General features: G+C 35.5%; 1 protein-coding gene across 1 annotated transcript in view; it reads left to right on the forward strand.

The window, feature by feature from the left end:
- Positions 1–13,705, forward strand: part of LOC102971630 (telomere zinc finger-associated protein) — a 140,706-nt gene that overhangs the window by 29,262 nt on the left and 97,739 nt on the right. Inside the window, 1 exon segment of the mRNA XM_042993681.1 lies at positions 4,179–4,368. Coding sequence (XP_042849615.1) covers positions 4,179–4,368 — 190 coding nt within the window.

Consider the following 13,705-nt stretch of genomic DNA (forward strand, 5'->3'; position numbering starts at 1 on the left):
AATGGAAAAACTACTTAAATGAGGACTTTTGTTTTCATATAAACAAATATAGAAGGAAAAACTTATGATCGATATGATTTCAAATGTTTCTCTATGGGGCATCCTGCACTTCACAGCTGTTACATCAGTTTAGCATCAATCACATTCTTTGTCTTTGTTCTTTATTACTTCTCTGAGTTTGCTGTGGGTTTTTTGAATAAAGCTGAATTCTCACATTTAGCTTGTATGGAGATGAATGTGGAGATAGAGGGAGATCATTTTCCAATTGAGTATTTTTAAAATCAGAGAAAATGTCAAAAGCTTAGCAAACAAATCAGTCTGGACCAAAGACAATGACTTTCTGTAAAAAGAAATAACTTGTAAGATAATTTAGGACGTATCGCTATCTGGTGAATGTATTACAGAATTAATTCAATTAAAGACAGATTAATATGTCTAACTATAGCTTCAATTTCACATCTATATGAAAAGTGAAAGATCTAGTCATCCAGATGTTTTCAAATATTTGTTGTCAGGTAGGGAAAATACCTGGATGAGTAGGATTTTGTTCTGGTTATTGCTGTATTGCTTTGACTTTTCCTCAAATATTTCAGCATACTACAGAGATAATCTAGATATCAATCAAAGTAACCACAGTACATGGAAATCACTGTTGTCTTTACTGGATATTAAAAATCTTTAGCCTATTGATTTATACAAATGAAGATACAGAATGAATATTTAGTCTACATAAATAGACTGAAAGAAGCGTCATAAATATTGCTATTACCTTATGAAATTTCATTATATAAAACATGGTAAGTTGGGAAAAAAACTCTAGAGATTTTTTACCAGAAGCTCAGAAGAGGGATTGGCTCTGTTTTTGAGCCATCTACTTTATGATCAAATGTAGGTCATGCTTATCATTTATTACAAATTGCTTCTATCCTTAAACTTGAATTTTGATGACCTACATGGCTGACCCTTTATATTATTTTTAATATGATTGGAAAATGGTATCTTTGTGTATTTCTTCAATAGTTCAGATGGAATTGATACAAGCTGTCTCTTCCTCTGCATACGTGTTTCCTCCAGTTTTTACACTTGCTAAATTTGATTTTATGATACAGAATATTAAAGATGTGGGTTTGCTTTTGGTTTTTTGTATGTTTTCTTTTTTAATTTTAAAAACAGAACTGTCACTTGTGTTCTACATCTACTGCTCTTCCAATCATTTAAAATCAGAATGAAAGAGACTATAATAAAATACCTTAGAATTTCTTCTGACCTTTATTAATCCAACTAGTATTTAGTTACCATACACTAGCTGCTAGAAAAAAATACTTTTATCCCAATAGACATTGTTAAGATTATATTGGAAAGATGAAACCAGATCTTGCTCAGGAAGTATTCCTATAGTTTTAAGGATATTGGAATCTTCTTTTTTCTTTAAAAATTAAAATTTAATTTATGAAAAATTAATTTGGGCAAAGTACCCAAGTTATAAGTTATGTATTTCAAATTACTCATCTTAAATGCAGATTCAGTGAGTAAACCCTCTCCAACATCTCTCCATTGCTTGGAATGAGACTGCAGTGATAGTAAAAAAATAATAATAATAATAATAAAGCCAACCTTGAAACAGTTAAATTTTTGGTAGCACCTAGTCATAGTATACAGGGGATTCATTAACCATTCCTGTACTGTTTATTTTATATATTTGAAAAATAATAAATACTACCTTAATTTTAAACTAACCAAGATATTGGAGAAATAAATAAGGAACTCGGAATTCAAGGCATACTTTATTCAAATAGACCAATCACATAGGAATCAGCCACAGAACAATCACTGGACCCACTTTTTATGATCTTGAAATCTATAGTAAAATATAGATTCAGAGAAAGTTCAGTTAAGACCCTGACCCTTTTAAGAGTAGTCATATTGGTCTACATTTTTGAGTTTCCTGTCCTTAATTAGCAGAGCTGTCCAAACTGTTTTTGATATAAATCTCTAGAGAAAAATATAATATAAACTCTTTCTCCTATTGTTAATGCTTGTTCTATAGATGATGAAGTATGAAATGATTGATCATGTACTATAATGATGGATAAGGACAATTTCTGGAAAGGTCAAACCTATTAAATAAATCTTAGAATATATTTAAAAACATCATATCTGCCTCACTGGAGCATGGTAACTCTTTTCAATGACAGGTGGCCTTCACATCAGAGGAGTAACAGCAGTGGCAAACAATAGACATTCATACTTCACTAAAAGAGTGGTAGAGAAGATGTGAGGATTGTGAGATTACTATTGCCAAAGAAAGAGGTTATCCTGAATAGGACGAAATAAATAAAGACCTTGAGTACAGCTGCACAATCCTTGAACATTCTAATGAAAAGCAATGTAAAACAAACAAATAAACGAACAACAATAAATCTTTTCAACTGCCCAGATATTTGTATACATGGTAACACACAAATATTTGAAAATTTTCTTTTTTTCTTTATGCCATGCTTATACACACACACACACACACACACACACGCACACACACACACAAATAATAGGTTCTTTAAAAAGAAAACTCAACCTTCCTATCAAGCATAAATTCTTTTTCCTGTGATGTATTCAAAGGTTTTATTTCTGTGAGTTTAGGAAGTTAGAATACACTTCACTTAGACTTAACAGAATCATACAAGCATATAGCTAGAAGGAACATCGGTGCTCATCTTGTAAACAATGCATATTTCTTTAAATCGTGTTTTCATTCGTCATATAGCAAATTAGCCATACCACCCACCTTCATTTATAACCTGATAGGTATGATTTCCTTATCTTTAAATTATTTGTGAAAGATAGTAAGTGAGTGGTAAAAACAAGATAAGAGTCCCCAAATGGAGTCACTTATGTTAAGACCTACATCATCAAACCAAAAATTAATGACAGTTTCAGCCTCTCCCAGAAATGGAATCTTCAACTAGTCAATCAGGAATCATCTGGTCAGGACAAATAAGATAATCTGCCTGAGAGAAACTGCAGTCACCTGAAGGAAGGTGACCTTGTCACAACCAATCTACTTTTTGCTAGTATAACTTCCTTGTCTTTACTCCCTCTACCTATAAAAGTATCTCATCGTATACAGTTTCTTGGAGCTTCTATCTGGTAGATCAGATGCTGCCAATTCATGAGTCATTGAATAAAGCCAATAAGATCTTTAAAGTTTACTGAGTTGCATTTTGTTTTTTAACAGTTGTTTTCCATTGCATACATTCATCAGCCTAATTTTAATGTATTTAATGATCCTCTTTGGAATTACTCTCCAATCTCCAGATTCCAATTTTTTTGGTAGGCTAAAAATTTCCATGTTGCCATATTTTGTATTTTTTTTTCCTTAAAATATCCTATTCAGGCTTAATATCTCTGGAAAGTTCCCTCTGTTTCTGTATGACTTAACCCAAGCATCATCTCATTCATGAAGTCTTTCTAGCCTTTCCCAGATAGGGTTAGGTTCTCCCTTAAGGTTCTCACAATGTTCCTTTATGCATACCTATTTTATAGGATTGTGTTAGAACACCCTAAGTATTTCTTCTACATATTTCTCTTTTATTGTCACGCTATCGCCACATTCACAATACTTCTGACACCAGCTGTATGTTGTTGTTGCTGTTGTTGTTTCCCCACACCAAGCAATCTTCTGTGATATCAACTGGCTGTTCTACCATTTAACTCTATTCTGACGCTGTGTACCTGGAGATAGCATCAGATCCCACAGGTTAAGGACTTAGTCTCCTAAGATTGCTCCCACCCCATTTCAGGTGCCACAGATTGTAATTTGTGCCTCAGACCAACTGGCTATAAATCTGAGGTTCCCACAACCTCCTGCTTGGGTTTGACTAATTTGCCACAGCAGCTCAAAGAACTCAGAGAAACACTTACTCATGTTTACCAGTTTATTAAATGGTATGATAAAGGATATAGATAAAGAGCCAGGCGCAGAGATAGGCAGGGCAAGGTCAGAGAGGGTCCTGAGCTTGGGAGTTTCTGTCCATAAGTTTTTGGGGTACATCACCCTCCTGATACATGAATGTGTTCATCACCCTCAAAGCTCCTCCAACCCTATACATATTGATATTTTTATGTAACCTTCATCACATAGGCATGATTGATTATTATTATTAAAACTCCATTTTTAGCCATTCCACCTTCTCAAAAGAAGGGCGGAGCTGACAACTCCAAAGTTTCTAATCATGGCTTCGTCTTACCAGAGACCAGCCCTCATCTAGGAGCCATCCAGGAGTTTACACACAGTCACTTCATTAGAATAAAAAAATGCTCCTGGTTCTCTTATCACTTAGAAATTTACGAGGATTTTAGAAGTCGAGTGTGAGGAACTGAGGATGAAGACCAAATATACACTTTTTATTATAAATCACAATACCAACAAAGATTTAACTCTTTACCATAATTACCTCTTTAATATCTATCCCATCCCTTCAACCAAACTCCTCCTGGACCCTTAAGATCTGGCACTGTAGAAATATATATACACACACACACACACACACACACACACATAATCTGCAAAACCTAAAACAGCAGCTAATATTTGGCATGCATTAAGTTTATAAATGAATGTGTGAATGACTTAGAGAAACTTCATAGGAACTCGCATAGAAAACACTGTCAAATGAAGCTATAATCATCACATACATATTTCTATCACAGCCACAGATACAAATGTATTACTTATATTAGTTTCCTCTAGTCACTATAACAAATTGCCAAACATTTAGTGGGCTAAATAACACACATTTGTTCTCTTATAGTTCTGAAAATCATAATCCTAAAATTTGTTTCACTGGACTAAGGTCAAGGTGCCAGCCGGGCTGGTTCCTTCTAGAGAATCCATTACCTGGCCCTTTCCAGCTTCTAGTAGCCAAAGCCACCTGCATTCCTTGGCTTGTGGCACCTTTTCCCATGCTCAAAATACATCACACTCCTCTCTGCTTCTACGGACACATCTCCTTCTCCTCTGACTCAGATTTTCCTGTGTCCCTCTTGTAAGGACCCTTGTGATTACATTGGACCTGCACAAATAATCCAGGGTAATTTCCTTTCTCAAGGTCTTGATGTAATCGCATATGCAAAATCTGTTTAACCATGTAAGGTAACGTTAATAGGTTTTGGGAACTGAAACATTCAGTTGTTCAGCCTATCACTAAAACTCAGTTGCATTCTGACAGAGAATTATGTGAACATAGTGTAGTTTTCTTAATGACATAACATCACCATCATGTGAAACAACATTTCAGTGTGGGGTAGCAGAGTAACATCCATTGCAGAGAAGAAATGCCTTCCTCTATAATGGAATTGTTCAAACATTTTCCTTGGGGGACTTACCGTGGGAAGTGGCAGGGAGGGGAACATGTGACAACAGAAACTTTTCTCAAAAGATTTTGGGAAAACCCTCTGTATCTACTTAGGGGAGGTGTCAGAGTCTGTTGTAAGCTTCCCTCCACCTCTGCCTTCTGGTGCATCCCTGAGCCCTGCGGATATGAAGAATTTAGTTTGAAGAATGGTAACCTCAGGACAGTTGGGTGGCTCAGTTGGTAAATCACCTGACTTCGGCTCAGGTCATGGCTTAGGTCATGATCTCATGGATTGTGAGTTTGAGCCCCACATAGGGGTTGTGCTGACAGTGTGCAAATCCTGCTTTGGACTTTCTGTCTCTCTCTCTGTCTCTCTCTCTGTCTCTCTCTGTCTCTCTCTCTGGGCGTCACTGCTCTCTCTCTCTCTAAATAATAAACAAGTAAACATTTTTTAAATAAAATAATAAACTTTAAAAACAAGAATGCCAACCTCTTCCCCCATGTTTTGAAATGGTTTCTATTACTTCCTTTGATTTTATTTTCCTGTAATTCCAATGATAACAACTTTAAGCTGATCTTTATTTGTTTAGTATTTTAACCTAATGTGGCTAGAAAATTTGTTAGAAACTGAAGCTGGAACACTTTTGTGATTTTTTTCAAAATGACAGAAAGATATAACTAATGGATACAAATTATGATTCTACTGACTGAACTTTACTACACTTGGAATTTATTTCATATGTTTTGGCCTATTTTGTCTAGAACAAGGAGAATTGAATAAACTAAGACTTAATGAGAATTTTACTCACCAAGCACAGTACAGTGACTTGACAGATGAGTATTAGATTTTAACCTAACTTTTCATATATAGAAATTGACTTAGTGGTATGCCTGGGTGGCTCAGTCAGTTAAGTGTCTGACTTCAACTCAGGTCGTGATCTCCTGGTTCATGAGTTCAAGCCCCGTGTCAGTCTCTGGGCTGAGAGCTCAGAGCCTGGAGCCTACTTCGGATCCTGTGTCTCCCTCTCTCTCTCTGACCCTCCCCCACTTGGGTTCTGTCTCTCTCTTTCTCAAAAATAAACATAAAAAAATTAAAAATAAATAAAAAGAGAAATTACTTGGTGAGTTTAAGTATTACTTAAACATGCCCAATATCCCAGTTAGTAATTTCAGAAAGGATTCATGTTTAATGGTAGTCCTTAAACTAAAGCAAGCAGTTTTCTCATCCTTATATGTGTTTGAGATTTTGAAGCACAGATATAGGATCCCTATCTCTCTCTCTAGAATATTATATTTGTATTTTAAAGTGCCTTTTGGCCCTCAAAACAATTCTGTCAAGTATGTAGGGCAAGTGCTATGGTCCCCATTTACAGATATAAAAATCTCATTTCCAGGAAGTCAAATATTTTCTCACTAAGCAATTATGATTAATTCCTTCTTGTTTATAATAATGTTATCATAAAGAAGCTATTACTGTTAAGAAGCACTGAGAAAAATTCTGTCTGAAGAGGCAGTACAGAATCAATCTTTTAAAGTAGTTTTACCAATTTAACTAACTGTATGGTCCAGATGGCTTAATATCCATAGCTGTTATGACAGATATATGTAGATGTCAGAACACATTATTTAGAAAATCTGTATTTCTGACTATAGATAATTGTTTTCATATTCACAACCAACTAGACATTTTTAACATAAAGGATTGGACATGGTTAGCAATTGAATTAAGACCAAACACTTACTGCAGTTAAAGGACGAATTTTATGATTTCTAAAGAAATTTTTAACCAATGTGAATGAAAATAAGAAAACAAAATGTAATGAATGGAATGATGTCAAATATTGATTTAAACTAGTTTCTAAACAGTGATTTTGATAATATTGCATATAGGAAATGACATACTCAATATTATGTTAGAGATACTAATTTTACCTAATGTATTGGAATGAAAATCTAATCAAACTAGCTAGGAGGATATCACAGTTGGGCATTTGGAAAGAAATGGTGGCTTAAAAGTATAGTAGAGACGAAGTCAGCATGTGCAGAGGAAAGAAGGGATGAGCGCAAGAGTTACAAAAAGTTCAATTCAACAAGACTTGTTTGATTGCATATGATGATGAACCAAGAAAGAGGTGTAAATGAAAGATGATTCCAAGGTTTCAAGGATGAGAAATTTGGAGAATGATGGCACCATTAAAATAATAACAGGAAATCAGAAAAATGGGTTGAAGTATAATGAAAGACAAATGATCTCTGTTAGAACGTGTTCAGTTTCAGAAATCAGTGTGATCTAGGTAGAACTACCTTGCAACTGCTACTCTGAGGCTGGATTTCAAAAAAAAAATTAAGAAGATTTTAGTTGGAGGGGCACCTGAGTGGCTCAGTCAGTTAAGCATCCAACTCTTGATCTCAGCCTAGGCCATGATCTCACAGTTTGTGAGTTTGAGCCCCGCATTGGGCTCTGCACTGGCAGGCACAAGGCCTGCTTAGGATTCTGTCTCTCTCTGCCCCTTACCTGCTTGTGCTCTCTCTCTCTCTCTCTCTCTCTGTCTCTCTCTCAAAACACACACACACACACACACACATTTTAGTTGGAGATACAGGCTGGAAATGACATTGGCATAATAGAGGCATCTGTAATTACAAATAAGTTTGACAAGGAAGGTATTGTAGGAAAGAGGAGAGTGTTCCAAGGATAGAGCCTTGTAAAATGCATACATTTCTGTTATAGGCATCTTTACTTATTACTGTTTCTCTCTCTCTCTCTCTCTCTCTCTCTCTCTCTCTCACACACACACACACACACACACACCTATTATCAAGTCCTGCTGTTTATACTTTCTAAATATCTCTCCATGTGTCATCTCCATTCCAATGGTTGCTCTTACTCTGGATCCCATTATTTATCAACTAAAACACTGATTTTTTTTTCTAATACATCTTGAATTTATTCTTCCAATCTATGCCCTTTCTTAAAGGAAAATTACCTTACCATATCCCTGCTTAAAACCATTGAGTGTCTTTCTATTGCTCCTGGACAAAAAATCTAAATTTCTCAACTTGGTTTAGAAAATGTGGCATTATCTAAGAGTCTGCTGCACCTGCCCTTTCACCACCTCCCACTTCACATCTCAGCCATACCAATCTTCTTTTAATTTCAGAAAAATACAACATCTCAGTACCCAGATTTTGGACATGATCGTGTGTGTGTGTGTGTGTGTGTGTGTGTGTATGCATAAAACATTCCCTTCAACATTTTTCCAGATATCATATTCTTTAACACAAGAATGTGTTAAAAATGCTCTGGATTTTATGCATTGGTGTAACTGTTACTTCGTAAATGGACTATTCTGTTTGTTTCCACATCTCCAAACTACTCTCTAACAATTTCTGATTTTCACCATGCCAGGAGGCTGACTTCATGACTGAATCACTAGAATCTTTTATGATCTGGCTTCTAGTTGTACTCTACCTCAAATGGGAGGAACCAACAAATCAGTGGGCAGAAGTAAAGAGACATCAAAGTAGTTCTCTTTACCACCTTTCTTTGACACCACTTTTTTTTAAATTATTTTTTAAATTTATTTATTTTGAGAGAGACAAAGAGAATGTAAGCAGGGAAGGGCAGAGAAAGAGAGAGAGAGAAAGAGAGAGTCCCAATCAGGCTCTGCAGGGTTAGCATAGAGCCCTAAGTGGGGCTCGAACTCACGAAACTGTGAGATTATGACCGGAGCCAAAATCAATAGACCGATGCTGAACTGACTGAGTTAGCCATGAGCCCCATATTCGACACCACTTTCAGACAGTAGTTGTGTCTCTCTGTAACAACAATTTCCATCAGATGGCCCCAATTCTGTGGCTCCAATAAGACTATACCCTACCCTTTGCCCTTTCAGTTCTGGAAAGGTAACCAATATCTGACCACTAACATTAGGTTATGCATCTGGATTGCTCATATATTTGATGAAAACATGACCTCTTAGTGAGGGAAAAAATTAGGTACTCGTATGTGGAATACATTGCATCACAGTTATCCAGATTACCATTGGTAGTAGTTTAGGATAGGTCGCCAATATAGCACAAGAACTTGGGTGATTATGTGGTCCTTGTAATTCATTGTAATAGTGACAGTGACACATATAAAGAATATAGAAGAGGCCAGTGACATCAGAGAATGCTGAAAAGTGTAAAAAATAAATATACCTAATTCAAGGCTAGAGAAGAGACCTTGAATGTTTTTATGAGTCCCTTTTTAAAAGTTATCTTTTCTCCTGTAAGCATAAGACTAACAGGCTAAACACCTGACTCAAAAACTGATTGTTTGGGTTGCACAATTTTATTCCAATAAAATACATCAATGCATCAAGTTTCTTCTCATGCTATACTTAAGAAAATAATAGGGAGAAGTGGATCCTTGAGAATTGAGAATTTGGGCATGCAGTGGTCCAGTTCATACACTGAATTTGAACCCAAAAAAACCTTTCTTTGTTTAAATGCCTTTCAATAACTTCAACTGTAACAGGAATATTATGCAGAGATAATACCTCTTTTCCAAAAGACACAATCTCAACACTTCTCATTGCTTCCAGAGTTAAATACCAGCATGTCACACATAAGTACCTGCAAGTACCTGCAAGTACCTGCAAGATCTTACCAAGAGAAATATGGATTCAAATGGACTCTACAGTTATTAGGTCAAAGAAAGCAAAACCTGATATCACATAGTAACAGATCTTCCATTGTTGGTATATTTATCTGAGTTTTGCAACTTCATATGTTAGCTAAAGCACTTGGAATGCTCTAAGAGTTTGCTTGGTTGATTGTTTGAAGCCTGGACGTAATAGTGTCTTCCTATAAATGCAGTTAAGATTCTAGAATTTTTATTTCATACTATGAAGGACATGAAAATAAAAGCAGAATGATTTAAGACCCAGTTTCTGTTGAATTAGTCAATTAGGTAAGCCAATATAGGGCTATCTTACCAGCTCATAGAGGAAAAAGAGAATATAAAATAGATGATGGTAAAATAAAAAGTTATAATTTTTATTTTTGGTTTCATGACTAGAAAGAGTCAGGATTACAGAAATTATACATATATATGTATATATACATATATATAAAATTTGCTTCTTTCATGCTAACTAGTGTGAAGAATAATGATAGTAGTGTTATCATTTAGATTCTAGATAAGAATAAAGTGGCAGTTTATGCTTCCTCTAAATGAGAATTTCTTCATTTGAGTAAATGGTAAGAATAAATATTATTGACAAGAGAAGTAGTCTATATTGGTAATATGCCACCTTCCCCCACCCTAACCCTTGAATTTTCTTCTCTGTTCAGTACTCCTGGTGGTTGACACCAGGGGCTCCCTACTAGTTTGCTGTTAGTTAAATTTGGCAAATAGCAGACATTAACGACAGATTGAAGGATAGGGATTTGAAGGTTAGGGGAATGGAGAATTCTGGGTATTTTCTCTTCCAGCACTGCAGCTTCAACCCAGATAAGGTTGGCCTTTCTTCAGGCTCCAGCTCCCCTGGACTCCAGTAACACTATTTCTCCCTGTGTTTTTCAGCGCTGTGGGTGGTAATGGTCTTTTTTCTGTTGTTGGTCTCTGGGTGCCTCTAAAATCTTTATCTCTGCAAGCAGTCACATCCCTAATTCTCCTTAATTTTAGCCATCTGACTGGTTTTATGTGATGCCAATGCCTTGAATGAAACACTTTTCTCTGATCACTTCCAACCCTCCAGTATGGATTATGTGTTTACTCCATAAAAGCCCATGGCTGATCCTCTGAAAATCCCTATTTTCACCCTTAGTACACAGTTTTGACATTGTTTTGTTGTTTGTATCATACATGAGACATAGCTGAAAGAAATCTGGGACTTTTTATTTCCTTTTCATAATTATATATCTCCAGTCTGCAATAGTGTGTGACAGATAGCAATTATTCAAGAGATTATTGGTTTTTTTATTATTATTATTATTTTTATTTTTAGAGAGTGAGAGAACTCCCACCCATGCATGCAAGTCGGGGAGGAGCAGAGGGAGAAGGAGAGAGAATCTCAAGCAGGCTCCAAGCCCAGGACAGAGCAGGATATGGGAACTGATTTGAGGACCGTGAGATCATGACCTGAGCCAAAACGTAGAATTGGATGCTTAACCAAGTGAGCCACACAAGCACCTCAAAAAGATTATTGTTAAGTGAATAAATTCATAAATGAAGATGCACAGAATCCCAGGTCCTTAAGGCATTACAAGGTGAATTGAAATTTTGACCACCTGAGAAATCCAAGGAAGAAAAACATTTAAAAGGGAAAGTGGTAAATAGAAAAAAAGAAAACAAACTCAAAGGGAGAACAAAACAATGGCATGATTATGTACATATCTCAGTTAAGGAGAGGTGAAAATAATCAGTGCAAAAGCAAGAGAGATAGAGGCAGACCATAACTATTTCAGTAACAAGATGGTGGTGAAAGGCAGATTGAAGCCATTAACAAAATAAGTTGGACTTGAGAAAATGAAATCATAAAATACAAAACTTTTATAATAATTTTGGTAGAGAAATACAAGAAAATGATGATATGATAAATTTGGGGTTATCAGAGTTGAAAGAAGGCTTCTCTAGAGGAGGGAAAGACAGGATAGCAGGAAGACAATTTGGGGGATTTGAAGTAACTGGCCAAAAATAGTAAGAGGTAAAAAGTCAAGTGATGTCAAATAACTGCCCAATGTGGCAACTGAAGCCAAAAATAAAAGTGGGGGGGGGGGGGTTTGAGTCAATGGCTAAACAAGTGGGAATTGTTGAACATCTGAAAATTGTAATGAGAATAAAGAAATAGAGAGTAAAAGAACATGAGACAAACAAATGATATGTTTTCTACTATTAGATATCATGAAGGATACAGGATAAATCAGTAATTATTCACTTCAAGGTTTTATTCACTCAACAGTACACTGAAGTTAACAATTGTGAGAGAAAAAGAACATAGAACTAAGCAGGATTTCCTAAGCCTAAGTTAGAAATTGACACAGTCTTCTTCAGATGTAATTTCTCTTGACCTAAAGTGGGTTCGTAAACTCAGAAAAGATCAAGGCTACTAAATTTCCAGAGATGTGGAGTTGATTTGAAGAGTTCTCCAGGGAGTTTCTATTTTATTGTACAAAACTCATGAGTGTTTCCTAAATCGACCTATGTTCAAGGGTCATTTTAGTACTCCACTTTTTTTTTTTTCTTGGTGATCTTCACAGTTATTTGGTCTGTGTATATTTGGTTTGGTAGTTAATATTAGTACTTGGAGTCTTGACGTTTTAAGCTTATCTAGTTATAATAAGGTTAGCATCAGAATCTTTGTGGAGAAATGGTCATTAAAAATCAATTCTGATGAAAAATGTATTTGGTCATTTAATGCAGATCCAACAAAGCTGACAACTTTCTTCTAGTCTCTTGGTTTTTTTTATTTACAATATTTTTGTCTGTCTTATTGAGCTCTACTCAATATTAAACTTAAAATTATCAAAGTATATCATAGTTATTGACTTCATGGCATTCAACAATGTAATGAAAGAAGATTGTAGTTAGAAGTTTGATTTTCTATCTTGAGTTTTATAGGTGGAATTTTTTAACTAGTGAGATAATATGATATAGAGCTGCTTTGAAAATTGAAGAAGAAAAAAAGGATTGAAATTGTTGAAGTTATGAAGCATTGAAGGCAATTTGTCCAAGGTATTAAAAGAAGTATAAACGTTGGTATTACAGTTTTTGTGAATAATAACATCTAGGATGATAAGTACATTTATTAAATACCTACCAAATGACAACAATTGAACCATGCACTTTGGGTAGCTCATATCATACTTCAAGAGCCTACAAATAGAAACAATTGTCCCATAATAATGCACAATAATTCTGAGGATCATGTAGGCAGTCCTGCTGATTTGATCCAAGCTTGGTAGGTTTTGGCTGGGCTCACCTACATATTTGTGACCAGCTGGCTAAGTAGACTTGGGACTGGCTCGTCAAAGATGACCTCAGCTGAGATGATTCGTCTCTGTCTTTATAGTCTATCTCCTTTGCTGGCTTTGTTATCATGGCAGAAGTCGAGTTCTGAGGAAGACATCCCATGAGCCTATCTTAGAAATTGGTAAACTCTCATATTCCCCATATCCCTCAAACACAAGTCAAAAATCCACTAACGATATAAGAGGCGGGAAAGTAGAATTCACTCTTAATGGAAGGAGCTGAAAAGTCTCTTTGCCAAGAATATTTGAATAAAAAACATTAATTGGAGTTAGTGCAAATAATCTATCACAATATCTTTTAGGTAAATATCACAGCTAGAAATCAATCCTAA

This window comes from Panthera tigris, chromosome B4 (genome assembly GCF_018350195.1).
Source record: "Panthera tigris isolate Pti1 chromosome B4, P.tigris_Pti1_mat1.1, whole genome shotgun sequence".
Taxonomy (NCBI): Eukaryota; Metazoa; Chordata; class Mammalia; order Carnivora; family Felidae; genus Panthera; species Panthera tigris.